General features: G+C 40.3%; 1 protein-coding gene across 4 annotated transcripts in view; it reads right to left on the bottom strand.

The window, feature by feature from the left end:
* trpa1 (transient receptor potential cation channel subfamily A member 1) overlaps positions 1–27755 on the bottom strand; it is a 48118-nt gene that overhangs the window by 13271 nt on the left and 7092 nt on the right. For all 4 annotated transcript variants that reach the window (XR_010005129.1, XR_010005130.1, XM_008108579.3 and 1 more), the window contains exons 3-19: positions 21314–21489; positions 19003–19110; positions 18433–18541; positions 17184–17329; positions 16655–16791; positions 15641–15689; positions 9941–10040; positions 9740–9840; positions 9175–9344; positions 8930–9094; positions 7032–7146; positions 5745–5911; positions 4145–4238; positions 3240–3299; positions 1749–1847; positions 1004–1074; positions 321–465 (exon numbers count right to left, since the gene is read on the bottom strand). Coding sequence is in view for 2 of the 4 variants with exons in the window: in XM_008108579.3 (XP_008106786.3) it covers positions 321–465; positions 1004–1074; positions 1749–1847; positions 3240–3299; positions 4145–4238; positions 5745–5911; positions 7032–7146; positions 8930–9094; positions 9175–9344; positions 9740–9840; positions 9941–10040; positions 15641–15689; positions 16655–16791; positions 17184–17329; positions 18433–18541; positions 19003–19110; positions 21314–21489 (2012 nt within the window). In the remaining 2 variants the exon portion in view is untranslated. The remainder of the gene's footprint in view (positions 1–320; positions 466–1003; positions 1075–1748; positions 1848–3239; positions 3300–4144; positions 4239–5744; positions 5912–7031; positions 7147–8929; positions 9095–9174; positions 9345–9739; positions 9841–9940; positions 10041–15640; positions 15690–16654; positions 16792–17183; positions 17330–18432; positions 18542–19002; positions 19111–21313; positions 21490–27755) is intronic.

The raw sequence follows: 27755 nt of genomic DNA, 5'->3' as shown, positions 1-27755 counted from the left end.
AGGCTAGTACCCTAACCAAACTACACCTCTCAGGATTCCATAACATTGAACCTTGACAAATAAAGTGGTGTTAAGCTGCATTAATTCTAGCATAGAAGCATCCTAAATAATATTCCCCCTGAAATATCTAATCACTTGGAAAACAGTTCAATTCATATAATTACTACTGCCATCACTATATTTATTTCCATCCTGTCTTCCTCCCAGAATTGGAACTCACAGCAGTTTATATACGTAATGCTTACACATCCCCAGCCTATTCCTCAAATTTAATATTTTTGTGTATTCAGCTATACCAATATAATAAATTAAAATTATACCTTTTTACCAAAAGGTCCTGATTTAACAGTTGCATTGTAAGGTGGTTCTGGTCTTTCGATGTGGACGATCAGGAGGGTTAGAGGTATTAAACCAAGGGAATACACAGCAAGGTTCATTAGATGTGCTTTAAACCCATAAGCCATCCTATAAAGCAAAATGTAATTAACTGGCTTTTATAATACTATACAAGGACCACGTTTTATATTTCACTAAAGGAAGCATAAGTGTAAGAGTTATAGACCCTATTTTTAAGATAATTAGCAGATGTCTCTGTGTATTTATGAACTTTAAATTCATTTAAGTTAATGAAATATGCATCAATAACATTCATGTTGGTGATATTTGTTTCAACATGCTTTCATCTATAGCTTTCCTGAAATTCCTATTGGTTAGAAATCCCAGTTGTAATCTTTTATTCCTCTCTTTCACTAAATCTTAACTAAACAACATTGTATTGTCGAAGGCCTGCATAGCCGGAATTACTGGGTTGCTGCGGGTTTTCCGGGCTGTATGGCCATGTTCCAGAAGCATTCTCTCCTGACATTTCACCTGCATCTATGGCAGGCATCCTCAGAGGTTCTGAGGTCTGTTGGAACATGGCCATACAGCCCGGAAAACCACAGCAACCTAGAACAACATTATTTTTCAGTGTAAAATTTGAAGTCAAAATAAAAATACCTACCATTTCATAAGCAAATATTCTGTACAAACAGGATGGCTGAGCAATTCAACACGGTTATGACGTACCATGGCCTAGAATAAATGTGCATACATGTCATATATACAAATCAATACTACAACTCACAAATATTGTATCTGTCCAAGCATGTATAATTGAAACAGATATTACTCCAAAGTCATGATTAGTAGTTACATATCTTCCCATTCTTACTGTAATTTGTTACAATAACACAAATGTGGGGAAAGGCTTTAAGCCCCTTACTCCCCACCAAGGTCTAGTTCCTCCTCAAGTTACATGCATTTATTCTAGAATTAAAATTGTGAGATCTTTGAAGAAGAAAACTATGCTCTTTCATTATAGCACTATATACTGCAGTCCACTTTTAATTCTCATTCAGAAAGGTAGGACCTTGATGGTCATGAAGAAGCATATTTTGGTTTAATAATATTAACTTTCTAGTAAAGATAATATTACATAGATTGGCCATCTATATTACATGGTACCCATATGGTTTTCATTAGCTTTAATTATACTTTGAGAGCAAACCCAGTGGTGGTGTCTTTAGTATGGGCAAATCTCTCCAAAGCCACCAGGATACAAGTTTACATGTCCAAACACATACAGAAGGAAGAATACACGTTTCAGTGACTGCCTGACAATAACTATCTGCATGAGAGATTATCATGTGTGCAAGCACCAAAAAAGACTTAAAGAACAGGCTTGAAATCTCATCAGTATAACTTACATTTAGATTGTGAAGTGGCTCGTACATTATTTCATCACCTTCTTTAAATTGCTTGGTAAGCTTCAATGGACACTGAAGATATCGAAAGTTATATTCAATCTATATAAATATGAAGTAAGAAGATTTCAGATTATTTTTTAATGAAGTAATTTATTAATTTAACAGAAGACCTTGATAAGGTGCAGGCTCTACCTGCAAAAATCCAAGAAACAAAAAGCATATGTTCATGGACACTTTTATGGCTGGTTGAATGAATGCTTTATAACCATGTAGGAACGGGAGATTGAGTTTGTGTGTCCAGGTCTCTACATGGGCACCCGCAACCAGAGAGAATAAAATGCTTACAATCTCCACATCAACATTCCCCATAACTTGCACATTCTTCCCAGTTTGTCTTATGTGTCTAACCATTCTTTCATTAATCTCCGACCTTTTACCAAGAACATTCCTAAATAGAATTGTTAGTTTCAATTACATCAAAACCACTGAATCAATGGAATTTAAACTTACCAAATTTCCATTCATTTAATGGGTCAATTTTAACTGAGAGCAATTGAACTTTGGGTGTGGCGTACATATTTGAGCATTGGACTACAACTATGGAGACAGGTTCAAATCCCTGCTCAGCTATGGAAATCCACTGGAGAACTTTAGGAAAATCGCACACTCTCAGGCTCAAGCCCACTCTGAACAAATTTTGCCATGAAAACCTTGTGATTGATTCACTGTAGGGATACCATAGGTTGGAAATGACTTAATGGGACACAACAACAAATTGAATTTTGGTCTCATTTTTCCTAATACCCTAACTGTTGTTACTATGTCATTTGGGAAAACACTGTCTAATTTAAACAAATTTATTATTATCTGTAAAATAGTTTCCATGTAAAACTTTCAGAAAAAAATATCAAGTAATACTTTAATTAGGTTCATTTTGATTTGCTCACACGATGAAGTGACAAACTACACTTATAACAGGCTTCTTTAAACTAATCATAGTTATGTTTAACCATAGATCTTTGTCTAGATCACTGCTTCTTAAACTGTGGGTCCTGATGCCCTTAGCTCAGTCTTGGGACCACAAAAAAATTGGCAACAGTAAAAGATTTCTGAATACCACCCATTTACGAAAGGGGCCATGAGTGGAAAAAGTTTAACTAGCCTGGTCTAGATGACACATTAAGCAACATTAGTTAAAAGACAAAGCCAAATCTTCTCATCTCTTTCCAGCCTTACAAATGAAAATGGAGAGAGACTTGGCAAACTCAAGACTTTGTGAAACTTCCTCATTCAAATCATGTTAAACAATGAATTAGTAGGATATGTGAATATCTGCACTATTTCTAGTAAATTTCCATTTTAAAAAGTATTACTACATTAAAAATGCACAAAAACATCTGATTTATCTTGATTATCTTATTTATAATACAAAACAAAATGCTTCAGTTGCTCTAAAATATCTCAGAATAATAAACATTGGTTTTAACTTACATGGAAGTCTCTGCAAGTCTTTTCTTCACATGATTCAATCATGCAATTGTCTAAAACTAACTTATAGAGACAAGAAAAATATTTCAGTAGCTTGAGACAACACAAAATCAAGTCTCAGTTCAAAAAAAGAATCTTGAACAGCATAGAACACTATCTCTAAATGAATCCGCTAGTGACTTAGGCCCTTTCTACACTGCCATATAAAATCCAGATTATCTGGATGATATGGCAGTGTAGACTCATATAATCAAGTTCGGAGCAGATAATGTGGATTTTCTACTTTGATAATCTGGATTACATGGCAGTGTAGAAGGGGGCTTAGGCTAGTTCTACACTGCCCTATATCCCAGGATCTCATCCCAGATTATCTGCTTATCCCAGATTGTCTACCACTGTAGACTCATATAATCCATTTCAAACCACATAACCTGGGATCTGATCCTGGGATATAGGGCAGTGTAGATACAGACTTAGATGCTATGATTTGAGATTGTAACTGAAATGGATAGTTCAACTTCACAAACATTTATTACATTTTTCAGCATGAGGAAATACATTCAAATGCACTTCAAAACTTGGTTCATGTTTTGAGCAATTCAGATGTATTATTTCAAATATTAAAAAACAATTAAAATATTTTACATAAAAAACTATTCTAAATAGTTGATGCATCATTACAGAAATCTTTATCCCGTATCTGAAATACATATCTACGAACCATACTTCTACTGTTAACAAATGGCTTTACCAGTAAAATTATGCTTGTATGTCTAACTTTTCTTGCACACTACTTTAGCATAAGACATTCAACTATTATTTCACTTATAAAGGGACATCATCCCATCTAATCCTATATGATTGTCACCATCATATAGGATCAAATCGATCACCATATATAGTCTTACTTTTAAACATTCAGGAAGATATTCAACCATCTCCAGAATAGCACATTTGTTTGCAGATGAATAATGAGAAAATGTTGTCATGGACTCTTCCCATCTGAAAAAGTATGTTGAAAGGGCTCAGAATATTTATTGTTGTAAGGAAGAGACATATCAGTGCATCTAAAGATAAAGCGTGTATAAAAATACTCACATGTATTCAATTTACCTATAACTCAGTTGTAAATTTGCTGCATATAAACTTAATAGTGACACAATTTTATAAAACAGTATCATGCCTGCAACTCCAAAATGAACTTATTATTTGCACTCAACAAATGTCAATATGGAGTAGGATGGGTGGAAGACATTTGACCAGTGGTTCTCAACCTGTGGGTCCCCAGGCATTTTGGCTTACAATTCCCAGAAATCCCAGTTTACCAGCTGTTAGGATTTCTGGGAGTTGAAGGTTAGCTGTTAGGATTTCTCTGGGAGGTGAGAACCACTGCACTAGACTGTATAAACTTGGAAAAGCAGAGTTTATGTCTAGAGCTGTCTGCCTGGCCAAACTGTAAAAATAGTACTGGGATGAACTTAATGTCCCAGTGCAACTAGTACCTGTCCTCCTGAACCTGAAAAATATTCCACATTGAAATCTATCTCATAGCTCATTATGTCAATGAAATTTGTAATTCATCATGAGCTAGAATAAAGTTTTATTACATATGCTTGTTTTTATTTGTGCCTTCTTGTTCTAGTCTCTCCTTTTTCAACACTTTTGTTGTCCTGCTGCTGCTATCTTTTCATTCCCTTGATCTGTTGCCTCTCCCCACTAATTTTAGACTAAGGTGCACATTCCCCTCCAACACTATATAGCTATGAAAGAGATTTACAAGCCTCGTTTCCATTTGAATATCACAAAATATGGGGTAAAGCTATACAGTATTTAAATGTAAAATGGAAGCTGAGGTTGTTAAATCCTCCTCTGCAATACCGGCATGCAACATGGGGAAGAACATTTCCTGTAGTTCTCAAACTGGTACACCAGTTTTCATTTGGTTCTAACTGTCATCCAATATTATGTTTCTCAGTCACTCATCTTCATTTCATAATTTGCAAATTTCATAGGAATTCGTTACAATAAGCTATCATAAACTTTAGGGATGTGTGTGGTATTTGTCTCATTTGTTTTATTCATGTTTCTGTTTCGTATCGTCCATTCAGATGGCACAAAACAGAAAGACCCCCAACGAAACAAAAACTGACTCAAAACGAAAGGCAGGTGGGAGCTGATATCAGCTCCAAGCCTGCCTTTGAGATCGATCAGCCCGGGCCCTCCGCGGTGGGGGGGGGGAGGTTGGGGGAGGCTGGGTTGTCCTGTGCCCCCCTCCCCTCTCCCTTTGCCCAGCTCCTTACTGGGCATTTGAGCGGTGCTGCTGCTGCTGTGGCCTTGGCCGGCACCCCCCCCCTCCCGAAAAAAAAAAACCCAAACAAAATGAAAACAAAACAAATGTCTGACCTCCCAATTTCAGGAGGTCAGACGAAAATGGATCAGGGCCTCGACGAAAGCTGGGACATGAAACAGAACAAGGTAAGTCCTGAAGCCCATCTCTAATAAACTTACCGTTTATGTAAGATGGTAGCATTCACAACTTCTTTGCGTCCATTATGTATGGCTTCATGAAGAAAAGATGCATCAGATTTGTTCAGGAGTATTTTTGCATTGTCATCGAGAAGCAGTCTAACTGCTTTTGGATGACCCTCTTTGGCAGCAAGATGAAGAGCTGTGTTCTTTATCCCACCATCACACCAGAAAAAAACATAAAATATCATTTCATTAGAGTATGAACAAGAAAGCATAGGGAAACATCAACATGTAAATTATTTCATATCTCTTTTCCCTCATCATCCTGTATGGTCATTGAGACAGTGACCTGCTTTTTTGCTAAACCATAATTCGCACTGTAAATATACCCAACACTGTTTTCAATGACAGTTTCAGCTACACTGTCAATACCAGACTTCTCTATTGATATATCATAAAGAATAATAATAATAATAATACTGTAACACTTTATTTATGACCTGCCCTCTCTCCCCGAAAGTACTCAGAACACCTTTTCTTCCATATAACTTTTCATTAAATACAGTAGATTTTTCTTTTCTCCTCAACATCTGTCAGTTAAAGGTATTCAATAGTCTTCACACTAAGTGTCATGATCATAGCAACGAAAGAGGTAACCACTGACACCTAAGATGTTTGCCTACAGAAATAATTTTGTTTTTAAGATGCAATTAAATTATTTTCAGAAGTCTGAACATGATACAATACAACTGCAGTTCTATAACTGACTTACTTTCAACTAAATAACAGAATATAAAATTGATGATCACATTGATATCAGTTAAATATATTTACTTATGGTAAAGAAAATATATACACGGTCATAGTATACTATAAAAATGTAAGTCTTTAGCAAATACAAATGTTAAAACATACCTGTCTTTTCATCAGCCTATTTAGTAGTTAATTTAACATCAATATTACAGGCTACACTAAAAAATGTGGGACCTCTGTGTGCATTGGGAGAGAGTGGTAACATTTGGAAATGCATTAATATAAACTGTAATTGTTCCTAAAGTTAATGTGAGTCTACTGACTTCAAACTGTGGATAGAATCACACACCACATATACAGAATCTCTATTTCTGTAAAATACCTTGCAATTCAGTTTACATATTAAGTCATATATGACACAGAATTATAAACCTGGTGATTTAATAATTCTGTTTCCCACTTATAACCGACTATATTCCTACACACTTACTGTCAATCTATATTCTTGCAAGCTGAACAATACACAAAGAGGATGATCCATAATACTTTGCAATATTATAGACAGAAACCTACCCCTTCTTCATCCACTTTATCTGTGCACTTCACATTTGTATTCAAAATTATCTGCATTGTGCGAGTATAACCTCCAAAGGCAGCATGATGCAAAGCTGTCCATCCTTTATAATCACTTTTAGAGGGGGAAAAGGATTTAAATTGATCAGAACAAGATTTGCTGTTTTATAAAAAAAAGTTAACCATGAACACCTGCTGCAAATTAATTAATTAAGGAGGCCATATTAATTTGAACACAGCTTGAATTGTTAGTATCACTGCTAAACACTAACATTCAATTATTGAAGAAAAGCGATTCATTATTATTAGGCCATTAAGAAAACTGAATATAATTCATTCATTGATTAAGTGATTAAATCATTAAATGGGACTTGGAATCATCAAGGATCACTACTGTCATTCACACAATATATTTGCATACTTGCCAGTGAATTAAAATTTACTTTCAAATACTTTCATAAACTATATATACTATATATTTTCCTTAATAATATAAAATATTATAATGCTGGAGATTGTGTTCCCAAGAGGAATGAAGCTGGGGGCCAAGGTGGAGAGCAGGAGATAGAAGAGAATAAAATTGTAGAGAGGGCATTGAGGATGGGATCGGGAGATGAAGCCTAAAGGTAATGGAGAACCTGAAGATGAGCAAAAGACATGGTTAGAAAGCCTGAAGGCAAGGAAAAAAGAGGGAACATTAAGCTGAAGGAAAATAACAAAGCGGGAGTCTGGAAAACACACTTCAAGATCTTAAAAGTGAGGGTAAAGGATGGATGGATCATAGGTCAAGCAAAAGGCATAATGAGGCGGGGGCATCTTGAAGGGAAAGAAGAACTGGGATCAGCCTATTGTGGTGGCAGAGAAGCAAATGGTGGGAAGGGCAAGTTGTAATGAGAAATATTGTGGCAGAGGGAATATTGTAAGAAGAAAAAAGGGAAACAGCACTTAGGCCAGTGGTTTTCAACCTGTGGGTCCCCAGGTGTTTTGGCCTACAACTCCCAGAAATCCCAGCCAGTTTACCAGCTGTTAGAATTTCTGGGAGTTGAAGGCCAAAACATCTGGGGACCCACAGGCTGAGAACCACTGACCTAGACGGTATGGAAATACTTTGGGAGGTATGAGGGGGATTTGGTGGAGGAATACTTTGGGGTTAAATAGGAATATTGTGGGAAGAAAGGGGATACAATTTTGGGGACAAATGTGATGGGGAATATGGAAGAATAATACTGTGGGGAGAAATAGGAATATTGTGAGAAGACAATATTCCAAGGTAGAAATGTAATATGTTAGCATAATATTTATGTAGAAATGGAAATACTGTAAGGTAAGAGTGAGGTCAATATTATCAAGGGAAATGTGGGGGGTTATTAACATGATGGGGGTTATAGTGGGTAATCTTGTGGAGAGAAATGGGAATAATGTGGAGAGACATGAGGGGGAATATGGTAGGAAAATATTTGCTGGAGAGGGGAACAGGAATACATTGGGTAGAAATATGATGACAGAACATGTTGTTGTAATATTGTATGGAGAAATTGGAATATTCTGTGGAGAACATGTGGCCAATATTATAGGGATAAATGTGTGGGATTATTGTAGGGAGATATATAATGGGGAAAAAGCTAGAGTTATAATGCCTTAATCTAAAAGGCACCAGATCCTACTTGATTCTGGAAACTAAGCAGGGTCAGCCCTAGCTAGTACTTGTATGGGAGACTACTAACAAATATCAGATGCTGTAAGTTCAATTTCATATTATAGAGCTGTCAAAACCATATTGGAGTCACCATAGGTTGACAGGTGACTGGAAGGCATGGCACGCATGCAAGGATATCAAATGTACATTTCTTTATCTTGTGAAACAAAAAAGGAAAAAATGTATATACATTTGCACCTACCAGAGGAAAAGGGCACCTTTTCTCAGGAGAAACTGTACCACCTTCTCATGGCCATTTTGAGCAGCCAAGTGAAGAGGTGTCATCCCTTTCTTGTCTCCTTCATTCAAAAGCCTGGTATCTACCATATCTCGCAAAAGTCGTTGGCAGGTGTTGATTCGTCCATAGCTACATAATAAATTATGCTCAAATTACAAAAAGAGCGCTATCTAGAATTCAGATTGGGCAATGAGGAAAACCAGTCTTACCTAGCAGCAAAATGCAAAGGAGATTTCTTGTCTCTACTTTTAGAATAGATGGAAACATCCAGTTCAAGGAGACTATTGACTGAAAGTGGAACGCCTTGTCGGCAAGCATAATGCAGCGGAGTGCACCCATCATTGTCTTCATCAGTTACAAGTTCTTTAATATGCTTCATCTGTCACAGACAAAGAGTGATATCTGTTAACAAAGTTTTATGGGAGCCATGTCGTATTTACACTCATGTTTACCAATTATTTTGATTTTTCTACTGGGACAGCATTATATGAAAGATACAAAGATGTCCAGTAAACCTGGATCAAACTAAGTGAACAAAGAACTAGAAACAATTATATTTTATCTTACCTTTTTTCTCCTTTATGAGTTTCTTTTCAACAATAATATGTGTAATATTTAATATACTGAAATATTTAAATAACATTCTTGAACACTATTAGAAGGTTTCGTATTTGAACAGAGTCCGATAAGCATGTTTAGAAGTTAAAAGCCGTGTCTTAAACATATAAATCAATGAATCCATTATTAACCTACATGAACAGAGACCGGTTTTACCTTCAGAAACTGTTCATTCAGATGTTTTAATCCTCCAGGGTGCAATACTGTTAAATGCAAAAAATTACGACCAAGGTGATCTTTTAATTCTACATTTGCCCCTAAAAAAACGTAGAGAGAAATCAATGTGTCAAAAATATGAATATTAATAGGGCTAGTATCACTACAAGTTTGCATTCCATTGTTTTTATTCTTTCATACCTTTTGAGAGCAACAAATTCACAATTTTCCATGATGCACATGAAGTAGCAAGTAGTAGAGGAGTTCGACCCTCAATGTCAACACTATCAATCTTTGCTCCCTGCAAGTAAAAATCCATCAAAATGTATGATTTTAAAAAAAATATAAGTGCAAGCAAATAAAATCAGAAACCTATCATATGCGTTTCATTTCAGATGCAACAGCACACATTTTTCCCATTGCAAGTGGGTTTTATTAATCTGTACTTTGAGCAAGCAAACACACATAGTTTTGTAGTCTGGGAGGACAAGTTTACATTCCAAGATGGTGGTGCAAACATGATATAACATGTTGCCGTTCTTTTGCATCCAGCCTATTTAGAATGTTATCTCAAAATAGTTTGGTATTTGAGAAAGATATATTTGCAACATTCCAGCCGTCCACACTGCAAGGAGCTTTGAAAGAAAACCGGATGAGTAAGTGTGACAAACATTTATATTTTATAGGCAGTCCAATATAACTATCTTTCACTATATACATTCTTTTGTAGGATACACTTCAAAGCCTTTCCTCAAATTGTGGAGCTATTCATGCAGAGGTCATGCGGTCAGACTGTAAAAATTACTCACACTGCAGATCCTGCCTGTGCATCATGTGGACTCAAAAGGTTGAATTCAAATTTAAAATTGGAATTAAAAAATTCCAGGGATTTAGCATCTCTAGCATCAAGCGGACTATTAGCAGAAGTAGGGCTGTAATGACAACCCTAACGCTTAGTTAAGAACAAACAGAAAGTGATGCTTTTTCAGATATTCAGCACTATGCAATGAAGGGCTGTACTTTTTCTTTTAAAATTATGCATAATTATGCATTTTGTAGACCTATTTAGATATTTAAATATTTCATTTATATCTACGTGCTACATAATAGAATCATAGAATCATAGAATAGTAGAGTTGGAAGAGACCACATGGGCCATCCAGTCCAACCCCCTGCTAAGAAGCAGGAAATCGCATTCAAAGCACCCCCGACAGATGGCCATCCAGCCTCTGCTTAAAAGCCTCCAAAGAAGGAGCCTCCACCACGGCCCCAGGGAGAGAGTTCCACTGTCGAACAGCTCTCACAGTGAGGAAGTTCTTCCTGATGTTCAGGTGGAATCTCCTTTCCTGTAGTTTGAAGCCATTGTTCCGTGTCCTAGTCTGCAGGGCAGCAGAAAATAAGCTTGCTCCCTCCTCCCTATGACTTCCCCTCACATATTTATACATAGCTATCATGTCTCCTCTCAGCCTTCTCTTCTGCAGGCTAAACATGCCCAGCTCTTTAAGCCGCTCCTCATAGGGCTTGTTCTCCAGACCTTTGATCATTTTAGTTGCCCTCCTCTGGACGTTTTCCAGCTTGTCAACATCTCCCTTCAACTGTGGTGCCCAAAATTGGACACAGTATTCCAGGTGTGGTCTGACCAAGGCAGAATAGAGGGGGAGCATAACTTCCCTGGATCTAGACGCTATTCCCCTATTGATGCAGGCCAGAATCCCATTGGCTTTTTTAGCAGCCGCATCACATTGTTGGCTCATGTTTAACTTGTTGTCCACAAGGACTCCAAGGTCTTTTTCGCACACACTGCTGTCAAGCCAGGCGTCCCCCATTCTGTATCTTTGATTTCCATTTTTTCTGCTGAAGTGAAGTATCTTGCATTTGTCCCTGTTGAACTTCATTTTGTTAGTTTTGGCCCATCTCTCTAGTCTGTCAAGATCGTTTGTCGCTCCTGTCTTCTGGAGTGTTAGCTATCCCTCCCAGTTTTGTGTCGTCTGCAAACTTGATGATCGTGCCTTCTAACCCTTCGTCTAAGTCGTTAATAAAGATGTTGAACAGAACCGGGCCCAGGACGGAGCCCTGCAGCACTCCACTTGTCACTTCTTTCCATGATGAAGACGACGCATTGGTGAGCACCCTTTGGGTTCGTTCGCTTAGCCAATTACAGATCCACCTAACCGTAGTTTTGTCTAGCCCACATTTTACTAGTTTGTTTGCCAGAAGGTCGTGGGGGACTTTGTCGAAGGCCTTACTGAAATCCAGGTACGCTACATCCACAGCATTCCCTGTATCGACCCAACTCGTAACTCTATCGAAAAAAGAGATCAGATTAGTCTGGCATGACTTGTTTTTGATAAATCCGTGTTGACTATTAGCAATGACCGCATTTGTTTCTAAGTGTTCGCAGACCACTTCCTTAATGATCTTTTCCAGAATTTTGCCTGGTATTGATGTGAGGCTGACCGGACGGTAATTGTTTGGGTCGTTCTTTTTTCCCTTCTTGAAGATAGGGACCACATTCGCCCTCCTCCAATCTGCTGGGACTTCTCCCGTTCTCCAAGAACTCTCGAAGATAATTGCCAGTGGTTCTGAAATAACTTCCGCTAGTTCCTTCAGTACTCTTGGGTGTAGCTGATCTGGCCCTGGGGACTTGAATTCGTTTAGAGTGGCCAGGTGTTCCTGGACAACTTGTTTCCCTATTTGGGGTTGGATTTCCCCCAATCCTTCGTCCATTCCATGTTGCTGAGGTTGAAGATGGCTTTCTTTTTGTGAGAAGACCGAGGCAAAGAAGGCATTAAGTAGTTCTGCCTTTTCCCTGTCCCCTGTCGCCATCACCCCATCTTCTCCTTGCAATGGCCCTATCGCCTCCTTTTTCTTCCTTTTTCTACCAACGTAAGCAAAAAAGCCTTTTTTGTTGTTTTTTATGTCCCTGGCAAGCCTGAGCTCGTTTTGCGCTTTAGCCTTGTGAACCTTTTCCCTACAGGTGTTGGCTATACGTTTGAATTCTTCTTTGGTGATTTCTCCCCTTTTCCACTTCTTGTGCATGTCACTTTTGAGCTTTAGCTCAGTTAGAAGTTCTTTGGACATCCATTCTGGCTTCTTTGCACTTGTCTTATTTTTCTTCTTTGTTGGCACTGTTTGCATTTGCGCCTTGAGTATTTCACTTTTGAAAAACTCCCATCCATCCTTAACTCCCTTGTTTTTTAATATCGGCGTCCATGGAATGCCGCTCAGTAATTCCTTCATTTTTTGGAAGTCAGCTCTCTTAAAGTCCAGAATACGTGTTTGACTTGTCTTAGTTTCAGCATTCCTTTGTATTACAAACTGCAGGAGCACATGGTCACTTGCCCCTAAGGATCCAACCACTTCAACTGTATTGATCAGGTCTTCCACATTTGTTAAGATTAGATCAAGAGTTGCTGATCCCCTTGTTGCCTCTTCTACCTTCTGGACCATAAAATTATCTGCAAGGCAAGTGAGGAATTTGTTGGACTTTGTACTCTTGGCTGAGTTTGTTTTCCAGCAGATATCGGGATAATTGAAATCACCCAATGACTACTATATCTCTTCTTTGTGCCTGTTTGGTCAGCTGTTGACAGAAGGCTTCATCAAGTCCTTCATCCTGACTCGAAGGTCTGTAGTAGACACCCACGACAAGATCTTTTTGAGTCCCGGTTCCCTTGATTCTTATCCAGATGCTTTCAAGCTGGTTTCCCGGATTACAGTCTTGCATTTCTTCTGCAACGTAACTGTTTTTGACATATAAAGCTACTCCCCCTCCTCTCCCCTTTGTTCTATTTCTGTGAAAGAGGTTATAGCCCTCAATGGTTAAATTCCAGTGATGGGAGTCATCCCACCAGGTTTCAGTGATGCCTATGACATCGTATGTGTGGTGCTGTGCTAGGAGTTGGAGTTCGTCTTGCTTATTTCCCATGCTCTGAGCATTAGTGTAAAGACATGTAAGCCCCTGTGATCTCCCCTTGAGCTGTTTATTTGGGATTATTGTGCTCTCTGTACTTGGTCCTTGCTGTGTTTGTGCAGCCCTCCGTTTAGCCTTTTGGCGGTTCCCTGTGGTCGTGGGTAATATAGTGTTCGCCAGGCTGTTGTTCCCCTCCCCCAGTGGATCTAGTTTAAAGTGCGCCTGATGAGGTTTGTGAGTCTGTGTGCAAAAAGATGTTTTCCTACTTGTGTGAGATGCACCCCATCGCTTGCCAAGTATTCTAAGATACAGGTGGGGATCTCCACACTCAACATAAGAGGAAAGACCATTTTAAAGACATTGATTAGACTATAATATATGTAGAATGCTCATACTTCTGCACTTTGTTTGAAAAAATGAACGAATTCCTATGCACACTGCACATATCTCGTTTGTAGCGCAAAAAAAGGGAAGGAACAATACAATATTTAAAATGAAGAACAATTTTAACCAACATAAACTTAACAGCATTTCAGTGGAAGACCCCAGGGGCCATCCAGTCCAACCCCCCTTTGCCATGCAGTAAAAGCGTAATCGAAGCATCCCCAACTGATGGCTATTGAGCCTTTGTAGTAGTAGTAGTAGTAGTAGTAGTAGTAGTAGTAATAGTAATAACAACAACAACAACAATAATAATAATAATAGGAGCAACCCCAGAAGGCATTCAGTCCAAACCCCCTTCTGCCATGCAATAAAAGTATAATCAACAGATAGCCACCCACTCTTTGTTATCATCATCATTATCATCATCATCATCATCATTGCAGAAACCCCAGGGGGCATCCAGTTCCACTCACTTCTGCCATGCAGGTGAAGCACAATCAAGGCACCCCAACAGATGGCCACCCAGATTTTGTAATAATATAGTAGTAATAGGAGCAACCCCAGTGGCCATCCAGTCTACCCCCTTCTGCCATGCAGGCAAAACACCATCGAAGCACCCCCTGAGTGGTGGGAGGGAAATAAGGCTTTGGAAGCAAGAAGGACAAGGCAGAAAGGCTTTTGGCACGAGGGGGCTGAGGGAAAAAGGCTTTTGGAGGAAAGGGAGGCGGGGAGGGGGAGGAACAGGACAGAGAAGGGAAAGATTAGAGGGAGAGGGGGGAGGAAGAGGAGGGAACTGCGGGCCCATGAGTATGCTTCATGAAGTCCCAAGGACTCCACGGAGCACCCTTTGAGAACCGCTGTTGTAGCCAGATGAACTCCTTTTGACTACTTCATGTGATTACTGCATGAAGAGGTCTAGACTTCAGTACATTGCAATGAGGGATATACTGGGAGTATTCCTAGGGACACTGTTGTCAGGAAGCCTTTATTCAGTCAGATGGGCTTTTTCACTATATAGACTTATGTCCCCCTAGCAGATTCCTTTTTTAAAAGTTAGATATAAAAATTTCATTTTTACCACTATAGGATACTCTTTTGGTCTGTGTTTGTTTCTTATATGAAAAAAGGCTCAAGACAATGTGATACGTAGATCTCTCTACTATAAACACATTTTGCTACTTTGAACAATTGAAAATTGTATGAAAAGAGAAGAAAATGCAGGATAGAAATAATTTGTTTACATGACTTAGTTTTAATGGAAATAGCATTTTAATCCACTAAACTGACAAGCCACTCCATTTTAAAAATTGGTGTAAGAGAACTTCAGCAATGAAATCATATCATCATATAATTTGTCTCTGTCTGCCACCAGTATGTATCCTATTTTCATATCCAAGCTTATACTGATTTTTTTTTCAAATGTCCATTATTCAATATCATTGGATCTACTCATAAAGTACACATCTCATTCTGTCAATTTCCTGTGTTAACAGGAAATTAATTATTTTAAGTGTGTCTTTTGTACATATTACTATGCCATCTGGCATCAGGGTTAGTGCCAATCCTTATCACCACAAGAAATTCAATTAAAATTAAATATTTACCATCGTTATCAGATACTCTGCCAGTTCATAGTGATCAAATAGTGCAACCCTGTGGGCAAAAGGAAAAACAAACAAATGTTCACAACAAATACACAAGAAAAAAATATGATCCTCTGAAGATGCCAGCCACGGATAGAGGCGAAAAGTCAGGAGAAAATGCTGCTAGAACATGGCCATACAAACAAGAAACTACACAACACCCAGTGATTCCAGCCATAAAAGCCTTCGACAATACAAAAATTATGTAGTTCTTCTAATAGCATGGAAAGACCATATCAGATTCTGGCCACTGGCCACAACTTTCCATGCAAACGTTATTCCATAACTGCTATGGTATTGTCTTGTTCTTATCAACGATGACAGTGAGGAATTCTTTTTGAACTACATGTGCCTTACAAAAGTTAAAACTTTGGAATCATGCTGATTAAAACACAAGGATTGTTTATTACATTTTGATTAAGAAACAATATCCAGCTTCCCAAAAATTATGGACTCCTCATCCCACCATCGGAGCCTCCGATAGCGCAGTGGGTTAAACTCTTGTGCTGGCAGGACTGATGACATCAAGATTGGGTTGCTGACCTGAAGGTTGCCGGTTCGAATCCAGACTGGGGAGAGTGTGGATAAGCTCCCTCTATCAGCTCCAGCTCCATGCCAGGACATGAGAGAAGCCTCCCACGATAGTAAAAACATCAAAACATCTGGGCATCCCCTGGGCAACGTCCTTGCAGACGGCCAATTCTCTCACACCAGTTTCTCAAGTCGCTCCTGACACGAAAAAAAATCCCACCATCAACCCAGCAGTTCACTGAGGATTATAAGCTCCCAACTATAAGTTGGCCACATTTTGCCCATTCCACCCTAAAGAGTCCAAATGTGATTAATTGTAAAGTCAATTAGAGGATAAAATGCAATCTTTCATTCTTCCAACAGACTTCTTCAAACTTATAAACAACTTAGTAATAAAAGGAAAAGGTGATACATAAATACAGTGAAATTAGACAAAGGTCTTACCTGTGAAGCAATGTTTCCTTATTTTCATCTAAAGCATCAATTATAGGTTCATCACCGGTATAAGATGACATCATTAATTTAAGTATTTCAGTAGCTCCTTGGGTAGCAGCAAAGTGAAGGGCTGTGCATTTGTCATTCTATAAATGGGAATATAAAGCACAAGAAAACCTCACACTCACTCCCAATCCTTTGTTTCAAGAGTAAAAGAACAGGTCATAGTCTCCAAATATTGTTTTATTATGGTTCCTCCTGAAGCTTTATCCATAATGCACATGCGTGCGCGTACACACACACATGGAAGATAAAGATAGAGAGAAGAGGGATGCAATACTATTATTATTCTATGTAATTCTATTTCTGACCTTCATTCTACATTTATGTAAGGAGAATTTTTCATGCAATAGTTACCTAGATTTTCTGGATGAAAAATTCTCATTCCATGAAATCAGGAGTGATTTTAAAGTGCTTTGTTCTGACTTTGGATTATGTCCAATAAATTAAAACAGTGGTATATTTGGTGAGCTGTTACCTGTTTGAGATCAATCTGTGCTCCATATTCAATGCACATTTTAATCATTTCCAAGTCTCCACTCTGAACTGCTAAATGAAGGGCAGTACACTTCCCATTATTTGTAAAATTGATGTGATTTTCAGGGGAATAGCCCGTCTCTTCACCTTAAGAATTGAGAGAGAGAGAGAGAGAGAGAATGAGAGAGAGGGGAAATTCCTAATTTAAATCATCAAATGTGTTTACTGTATCTAAAAAATTGTGCTGCCTGCTTTTTGTTTTGTTATTCCAGGTGTTCCATGATGTCTAATAGTCATCTCATGTTTTCTTTAGTTGTCTTTTGGCAAGAAACCATTTTGACCTTGGCCTTATTGTATAATTTCTTGTAGAACTTTTTAAAGTCTTTCTACAAGAAATTATACATCATTTTTGGACTAAGTATTTTATATCATCATTTAACTGGAATATAGGTCTATAGCTATTGGCTCTCATCAAATCCTGTCCTTCTTTAGGTATTTGTGTTATTGTGGCCTCCTTCCATGTACAGTATTTGGAATTTTCCCCCTTTTAGAATTGAATTACATGTCTGTTGCATTGCTCTACACAATTATAATCTTGATCCCCATAGCTAATGCTATGACATGATTTTTGCAAATATATTTAATTATGAATATGAAGCAAATATTTGGTTTGGTATAATCTCCAAGAATATTGTTCAGCTGATAAAAAAGTAGTAAGATGTTGCTTCCTGAAGAAAGGATGCAATGACTTATAGAAGCTTAGTACAAATTGAACTCTGGATCATAGTTCAGTATTATGAGAACAAATTTAAGATACATTTGGGCTTGCTGTTCCCCTGATCTAGCTCATCCTCCAGCACAGCAACAAGAAGATCAGACCCCTGTTATCATTGTAAAATAAACCGTTTAGTATGTCACCAGAACAGTACTATTGTTAATCTATTGCAGCTGCATGGCTTAAAAAATGGAATGATTGGCCCAAAAATGTTTCCACAACTAAACCACAAAACTACACTAGTATGCCAATTTATATATAGTTACCAGCTCAAATAAGAGTGATACAGTATAATGCCTAACAAACGGAATATCTAGCATGAGAACATTTTAATACAATCAACTAACATTTAACACACCCAACTAACTGTTGCATTGATTATTTGAAACATACATTCCAAAGATAGCCTTCAAGTAACAGACCTGAATGAGAGCTGCTGTGATTTTTGATAAATACTAAAGAACAGTGTACATACCCCTTTTTATAAGAATTTCCATGCATGCTTTTGCACCGGAGAATGCAGCTGCATGGACTGGCATCCAACCCATACTGTTTCCTTTACATATCTTAGCACCATTTTCTATCTGCAAGTTAGACAAGGAAATTGAAACATTTCACAAGAAATATGCAACTCATTGTGCGAATGGGTGCACTCCAAAACATGAAAAGCATTTATGTGTTGATTTCAAAAGACACTTTTTACATCTATAATTTTTATCTCAACCAGGTCTAACATCCATAATAGTTGAGAACTGAAACAAAACTGACCAGATATACTAATACATTCCTTTTGCTGATAAAGTGGCTTCTATTAGCTGAATGGTGAAATGCTGATTCCCTCAACCTCTGTGACTGCTTGAATCTTATCCATAAAGTTGCTCTAGAGTACTGCTATTCAAAGTTATGATTGCTAGTATCTGAAATAAATAACATCTCAGTACTTATTACACTTTCAGACAAATACAGAGATCTTCAAGGAGATAAGAGCTCATTTAGTGACAGCTAAATAGAAACACACAGACAAAAGATCAATTGTGATACATACCAGAAGCTTGAGTGCTTCAGAATTATCTTTATAACATGCTATTGTGATAGGTGTATTTCCATTCTCTCCTTCCAGATTTATATCTGTAGTGGTGTGTTCAACAAAAATCTAAAAATTTAAATAAAATGTATGACTTTAGTTTTTCAGTTAAATCATTTCTATACCAATTTTAGGCGAAATAAGTTATAGGAATAGGCAACAAGATTTTCATTTTGCTGAAGAGTAACAGTCATCATGTAACACGCATGGCAACTACTTTCCCACTCCATTGGCTACTATGGGATGAAAGGTTGGAGGCACAGTTTCTGATCTGTGCAGAGCTTCCTAGCCTGCACATTTAAAGCTCTCTGCAACTAGTATGTAAGCAACCTCTGAATTCTGCTGTTGGAAGTTACCATATATAGAACATTGCATTACTTCTTTCCAAAGACTGTGAACAGAAGCATGGATTATAGCTGTCAAGTATAAGGCCTCTTCTCATGAACTGAATTCAACTTTCTAAGGGTGCACCTACACTGTAGAAATTATGCAGCTTGACCCCACTTAAACTATCGTGGAATCATGAGAGCTGTAGTTTTACAAAATCTTTAGCATACTCTGTCAAAGAGTGCTGATGCCTCACTGAATCACAACTCTCATGGTTATATTGACTGAGACTTGTCCATTAAAATAGTGTCAAATTACATTAATTCTACAGGATAGATGCACCCTTAGACTTCCAGGATCCCTCCGCCAACATCAGTTCTGTCTTGTCTAGATTCAGTTTGTATACACCCAACTGCCTGAGATGCTGATTCCAGTTGAAGAGTGAGACTGTTTTTCTGCTTTGTCTAAGGTGGGGAACGGATTGCATGACACCAGTACACTGATTTTAGAGTTGGTTCTGGAGGAAAGGGATTTTAATACACAGAAGCTATGCCACATGTATCCTTTTACTGTCACATACCAACTAGAGCACAACTATAAATGACATTTTAAAGGTGACACCCTCACCAGTGCACACTTCTTCAAATGAAAGTTACACCATGTTGTGTTAGCACCAGGAGATGGCTTCATCTTTACTTCCTATCAATCACTTGTTCTCCTTCTCCTTGCTGTCCAATTAGATAATTGCCCACTCATATTCCCATTCCACATACAGTAGAGTCTCACTTATCCAACATTCGCTTACCCAACGTTCTGGATTATCCAACGCATTTTTGTAGTCAATGTTTTCAATATATCGTGATTTTTGGGTGCTAAATTCATAAATACAGTCATTACTACGTAGCATTACTGCATATTGAACTACTTTTTCTGTTAAATTTGTTGCATAACATGATGTTTTGGTGCTTAATTTGTAAAATCATAACCTAATTTGATGTTTAATAGGCTTCTCCTTCATCTCTCCTTATTATCCAACATATTCGCTTATCCAATGTTCTGCCGGCCCGTTTTTGTTGGATAAGTGAGACTCTACTGTATTTCCTGTCACATTAGAGCAGGGCTGAATAATTCTAGAGGGCTCAAGGCCATTTATGCCTTTTCCTGGACTTTGGTGGGCTGCAGTCTCCCATTTTTCAAAAGAGAAAGCAACCAAAAGAAGGCCTCTGTTTTCTAAGAAGTTATTTTGTACCTAATAAGGCACACAAAACAGGATTTAAATGGCTATCCACACTGTCCCAAGATATCTAGTCACATCATGGATGATGTTTTGGCATAGCAACACACACTAGAATCCCTGGCTTGCGATATGCAGCCCATCCCTCCTTTATCATGTAGACTACACATTATTATTCTGATGTCTACACTGTGCACCATCCACAATTCTCATTGTAATTTATAGATTATCTAATCTTTGACCATTCTCTATCCAGAGGCTTTCAGCAAAAGACTGATGTATTAGTAGAAGAAAGATTAAGGCCTCTTCCACACTGCTGAATAAAATCCCATGTTATTTGAACTGGAATATATAGCAGTGTGGACTCAAATAATCCCATTCCAAGCAGATATTGTGGAATTTTCTGCCTTGATATTCTGGGTTATATGACTATGTGGAAGGGCCCTAAGTTTATCTTCATTCCTCAGGCTTCAACAGCTACATTCTACTGAACAACAAACAGTGGCAGTGTTAGTCAGATATGTAGCATTTCTAAGTATATAGAATATCTCATGGTACATTTCATTACATTTTATTACATCCAGACCATTATTTCAGCCACCAATATATCAGGAAAATGTGTTCACAACTGAAACATTTAAACTTCAGTTATTACAGTTTTAATAGTCACTCAATTCATTTGTACATAAAAAGCCCACAGTTTCGCTTTACCTTAACTAGCTCATTGCGAAGGGACTGCACAGCCAAGTGAAGTGGAGCCATCATATTAGAATTCAAAATGTTTGGATTGGCTCCTCTACTGAGAAGTAATTTAACACTTTCAATCTGGTTCTTTTTTGTGGCCCAGTGTAGCGGTGTATTTCCAGATGTGTCAGTCACATTTAATGCTAGGTCACAAAGTAGGAAAACAAAGCAAAAGTTAGGTTCATAAAATTATAGAAGTTATTTTCATTTTGTTAAAAGCGACTGCAGATGTTATGATTGAGCCTCATGGCTCTGCTACTGGCAGACGTGGGCGTAAGACTCCTCGAGAGTCAGATACTCTCGAGGAGCGAGAAAGAAAGAGGCTGCGAGATATCTTTGCAGAACCATCTGACGAGGAGTCTTTTGAGGGGTTTACGGAGAGAATGGAGGAAGAGCTGGTTAGCTCGGAAGAGGATGAGATGGATTGGACTCGGGTAAGGGAGGAATTAGGTGCCACTGGCAATGATGGGATGGAAGATGATTGGGGACCTTCAGGACTAGACCCATGGACAAGCTGGAGGGATGGGACGGGATCCACAGCTGGGGATGCTGTGGGGCGTAGTCAGAGGTGTTCCAGTTCTGATGAGGAAAGTGATGAGGAAACGCCCGGGTTAAGGAGAACAGCTGATAGTGATGAGGACTTGTAACTGGCATAAAATGGGGTTTGGGAGCAATAGCAAATTGCGTTGGGCAAGGTAATCTGGACAAACGCTTGGGATCTGTGTGGGACGTTTTCCTGAAGACGGGTGTGTTTCGTGTGCTGACTACGTAAGTTGTTTTGGAATTTGGGTTCAGACGGCGGGAGGAATTGTGTGGGCTTTTGTTTGTGCAACCTCTGCTTAATCTCAATAGCTTTGACCTTCCGTCGTCTTCTTGACGGACGCCATCTGCTACTCTGGATTTACGGACTGAACTGACTACGGGCTCGGATTCTCCTACCTGGACTTGGTGAACTACAAACGTCTGCTTCTGCCTATCGACCTTCGGAAGGAACTGGGACTACGCTACTGCTTCAATCCTCGGCTGTTGTGTTTGTATTGGGAATTTGCCTGCTGTGTGGAGGAGTGACTTCTAAGTTACTCAAAACATAGTACTGGCAGCAGAGAGGCATCTGCTGCCAATTAGTTACATTCTTTTGAACTCTTTGTTCCCCAGCTTCTGTTTTGTTTATTCCCAGGCTGAAGCAAGCTGTTTTGATTTTACCCGGATTAAACTCCGGTTTAATCCGGTTTATCTTTTGAACGTTTTTCTTGCCCCTTTTTGCTTTTTAAGGCTAATGTTGCCTAGCCCTTGTCTTTTACGGGCATTTTGAGTTCTGTAAATCCAATAAACTCTGTTATCTTTGATCTTGTGGCGTTCTGTCCTTGACAGATTGCCCAACGCCCATAAAAAGTTTACTGCAGTAATAAATCTCGTCAAGAAGACGATGGATGAGTTAAAGGCTAGATTTGAGCAATTACAAATGGCCTTTAATGCTACTCAAGTAGCTCATTCTGTTAAAGGACATGTTTTGACCCCTGAACGCTTTGACGGATCCAGGTGCAAACTGCCAACTTTTTTGGCACAAGTTGAGCTTTATTTTTCCCAGCTCAGTGCTCAAGCTTACCCTACGGACACTAGCAAGGTGGCATTTATTTTGAGTTTGTTGACTGGTCCCGCAGGACAATGGGCTACCAATTTGATTTTGGGAAATGACCCAGTCAAGGACAATTTGAATAATTTCAAGAAGCTACTAATTGACACTTTTGGGGATCCCCTCCGTACGGAGAATGCTGGGTGGGCTCTGTATCGGCTGAAACAGGGAAAGGGGACTGTTTTGGATTACTTAAATAAGATTAATTTGTACCGTCACCAGCTGGACTGGGGGGAAAATGCATTCATGCTTTTGTTTACTGCTGGTTTAAGTGATTATCTCCAGGACGAATTGGCACGCTTGGAGCCGGCCGAAAATTGGGATGCCTTAGTAGTTAAAGTGCTGCGTTTGGACGCCAGGTTCGAGTCCCGTAAGCACTCGAAAGCAATGTGTGCGCCACCTATGCATGTAACCAAGGCACCTGTGGTAATGGGGGAAGAGCCTATGGAGCTTGGGGTCTTTAAAAAGCTGTCTACAGAAGAAAAGAACCGTAGGAGGCAGCTGGGGTTGTGTTTGTACTGTGGGAATGCTGGGCATTTTGCCAAAAACTGTAATGTGAAACCTTCCCAGCTTTCGGGAAAAGGCCAGCCCTAGTGCGACGTGAGTCCAACGCATTAGGGCTTTTAAAGCAGTCAACTGAGGGAAAGAAGCATGTTTTCGTACCCATTACATTATCTGTTGGGGGAAAGGAACTTGTTTCTACTTTGGCACTGCTGGACTCAGGGGCTATGGTCTCTTACGTGGATATTGAGTTTGCTAGGAAGCATGGCATTCCTATAGTGCGCAAGGCATGCGACGTGTGGGTGGAAGGAGCGGATGGGAGACTGCTGGAGACTGGGGTGGTTAACCATGAGACCTCAGCAGTAATGTGGGAAGTGCAGGGAGTAACGGGAACGTTTGTGTGGGATATTACGAGCTTGCCCAGATACGATGTGATCCTGGGGATGGATTGGCTAGCTGTAGTAAATCCACAAGTAGACTGGGTGACGCGTAAGCTGACCTTAAAGAGGCAGGAATGTTGTACTCTGAACACTACTCAGCCTGATATGGAGGGAGTGCCTGCTGAGTATGGGGAGTTCTCTGATGTATTCTGTAAAAAGGAAGCGGACAAGTTACCGCCGCACAGGCCGTATGATTGCGCCATTAAACTAGCAGAAGGTGCGAGATTGCCAGCAGGAAGGCTGTACGCCTTGACTGTACTGGGAAGGCAAGCTTTACGTGAGTTCCTAGATGAGAATTTAGCCAAGGGGTTTATTCGCCCATCTAGCTCTCCAACTGCGGCGCCGGTATTCTTTGTTGCCAAAAAGACTGGGGACCTCAGGTTGGTTTGCGACTATCGGATCCTTAACAAATACACCATTCGGGATAGGTACCCGCTACCTTTAATCTCGGAACTACTATCAAGGGTGCAAGGGGCTAAGGTTTTTACCAAGCTTGACCTGCGGGGGGCGTATAACTTAATCAGAATACGGGAAGGTGATGAATGGAAGACGGCATTTAACACGTGTTTCGGATGCCACGAGTTCCGAGTCATGCCTTTTGGGCTTTGCAATGCGCCTGCGGTCTTCCAGAGGTTCATAAACGATGTGTTTAGGGACCTAATTGACCAATTTGTGGTGATCTATTTGGATGATATCTTGATTTTTTCTAAGGACGAGAAAGAACATCGTCAGCATGTCAAGCAGGTTCTGCACCGTCTGCGGGCTAATGGGCTCTTCGCCAAGGCTTCCAAGTGCGTCTTTCATGTGCCTGAAGTGGAGTTCCTAGGTCATGTAGTTTCAGGTAGGGAACTTAAAATGGACCCGCATAAGGTTGACGCAGTCAACTCATGGCAGGAGCTCAAGACTAAGAAGGATGTGCAAAGGTTCTTAGGATTCGCTAATTACTACCGGGAGTTTATCCCAAATTTTGCCAAGCTCACGGTGCCTTTGACGCAGCTCCTGCGTAAGAAACAGCCATTTGTGTGGGGGCGGGAAGCTCACGATGCGTTTTTGCAACTAAAGTCTAGCTTTCAGTCAGACAACATACTAACACATCCTGATGTAGACAAACCGTTCGTGGTAGAAGCGGACGCTTCTAGCTACGCGTTGGGGGCTGTATTGTCTCAAAGAGATTCCTCAGGGACCTTGCGTCCCTGTGGATTTTACTCTCGGCAACTAACACCATTTGAGCAGAACTATACCATATGGGAGAAGGAGTTATTGGCGATTAAGGTGGCGTTTGAGGTGTGGCGGCACTGGCTAGAAGGGGCGCGGCACCAAATCGTGGTCAGGTCTGATCACAAGAATTTGGAGCACTTGCAAACAGCTAAAAAGTTAAACCAGCGTCAAATCCGATGGGCTTTGTTTTTCTCCAGGTTTAACTTCAAAGTGCAATTCGTGGAAGGGAAGGCAAACTTGCGGGCCGATGCCTTGTCCCGCAAGCCGGAGTTTAAGACCAATGAGCAGGTAGTATGTCAGACCATCTTGCCTACTGCCTCTCTGTGTGTTGTAGAAAATGAGCTCGGGTTACATGACCAGATCATTGAGGCTCAAAGAGAAGATGTGTGGACTCAGGAACAACTCATGCTGTTGTCAGCAGGGAACCGTACAATACTGCCTCACCTGCAAGATCAAGACGGAGTATTGGTACGTAGGGGGCAGGTCTATGTACCAGTGGGGGCCCTCAGGTTGGAGGTGATTAGAGCCCACCATGACGAACCCATCATGGGCACTTTGGCAGATTCAAGACCGTGCAGCTCATCACCAGGAGCTACTGGTGGCCGAAGATGCGGCAAGACATTCTGCGCTTTTGTGACAGCTGCGCCGTTTGCCAGCAGAGTAAGACGCCTGTTGGGCGCCCTAGAGGGTTGTTGTCGTCTCTACCTGTTCCTGAGAGGCCATGGCAAATCATTTCCATGGATTTCATTTCGGATTTGCCTAAGTCTGGGGGTTATACTTGTATTTGGGTGGTGGTGGATTTATTTAGCAAACTGGCTCATTTTATTCCTTGTTCAAGCATTCCGGCGGCCCCTACGTTGGCGTTATTGTTTACTAAGCACATCTATCGGTTGCATGGAGCTCCTGAGGTGATTATTTCGGATAGGGCTCCACAGTTTGTGTCACGCTTTTGGAAACACTTCCATGAGTGCTTAGGTACCAAGTTAAACGTCTCTTCAGCGTTTCATCCGCAAACGGATGGCCAGTCGGAACGGGTTAATGGGCTCTTAGAGCAATATTTACGTTGTTTTTGTTTAGATCAACCCACTGCTTGGGTGAAGTGGCTACCGGTGGCGGAGTTCGCTTACAACAATGCGGTGCACATGTCTAGTCAGCATACGCCATTTGAACAGACTTATGGTTTTCACCCACGGGGAGGTGTGGCACCGTTGACCTATGTGGTCTCCTCTGACCCTGTGTACCGCTCCTCGGAAATGGCTGCGTTGCATGATGTTGCCCGTCGCTTACTGTTGGAAGCTAAGGCAACGCAAAAGACTCAGGCCGACCGTCGCAGGCAGGCAGGGGAGGAGTTGGAAGAAGGGGATTTGGTGTGGTTGTCTTCCAAGCACATTAAACAGGCTGGGGGAAAGTTTGCGCCTCGGTATTTGGGTCCCTTTCCTATAGTTAAAAAGATTTCTTCCATTGCGTTTCGTTTGCGTTTACCGTCTAGTTTAAAGGTACATCCAGTTTTCCATCGTTTGCTGTTGAAATTAGATACCTCCAGTCGTCGTGGTGCTATAGCGGAGGATATCACTGCCACCTCTCCGCCTTCGGGGGAGGAGGCCTTTGTGAGAGGGGATAGTGTTATGATTGAGCCTCATGGCTCTGCTACTGGCAGACGTGGGCGTAAGACTCCTCGAGAGTCAGATACTCTCGAGGAGCGAGAAAGAAAGAGGCTGCGAGATATCTTTGCAGAACCATCTGACGAAGAGTCTTTTGAGGGGTTTACGGAGAGAATGGAGGAAGAGCTGGTTAGCTCGGAAGAGGATGAGATGGATTGGACTCGGGTAAGGGAGGAATTGGTTGCCACTGGCAATGATGGGATGGAAGATGATTGGGGACCTTCAGGACTAGACCCATGGACAAGCTGGAGGGATGGAACGGGATCCACAGCTGGGGATGCTGTGGGGCGTAGTCAGAGGTGTTCCAGTTCTGATGAGGAAAGTGATGAGGAAACGCTCGGGTTAAGGAGAACAGCTGATAGTGATGAGGACTTGTAACTGGCATAAAATGGGGTTTGGGAGCAATAGCAAATTGCGTTGGGCAAGGTAATCTGGACAAACGCTTGGGATCTGTGTGGGACGTTTTCCTGAAGACGGGTGTGTTTCGTGTGCTGATTACGTAAGTTGTTTTGGAATTTGGGTTCAGACGGCGGGAGGAATTGTGTGGGCTTTTGTTTGTGCAACCTCTGCTTAATCTCAATAGCTTTGACCTTCCGTCGTCTTCTTGACGGACGCCATCTGCTACTCTGGATTTACGGACTGAACTGACTACGGGCTCGGATTCTCCTACCTGGACTTGGTGAACTACAAACGTCTGCTTCTGCCTATCGACCTTCGGAAAGAACTGGGACTACGCTACTGCTTCAATCCTCGGCTGTTGTGTTTGTATTGGGAATTTGCCTGCTGTGTGGAGGAGTGACTTCTAAGTTACTCAAAACATAGTGCTGGCAGCAGAGAGGCATCTGCTGCCAATTAGTTACATTCTTTTGAACTCTTTGTTCCCCAGCTTCTGTTTTGTTTATTCCCAGGCTGAAGCAAGCTGTTTTGATTTTACCCGGATTAAACTCCGGTTTAAT

Source organism: Anolis carolinensis, chromosome 4, assembly GCF_035594765.1.
Source record: "Anolis carolinensis isolate JA03-04 chromosome 4, rAnoCar3.1.pri, whole genome shotgun sequence".
Taxonomy (NCBI): Eukaryota; Metazoa; Chordata; class Lepidosauria; order Squamata; family Dactyloidae; genus Anolis; species Anolis carolinensis.
This window is presented reverse-complemented; position numbering and strand designations above follow the sequence as displayed.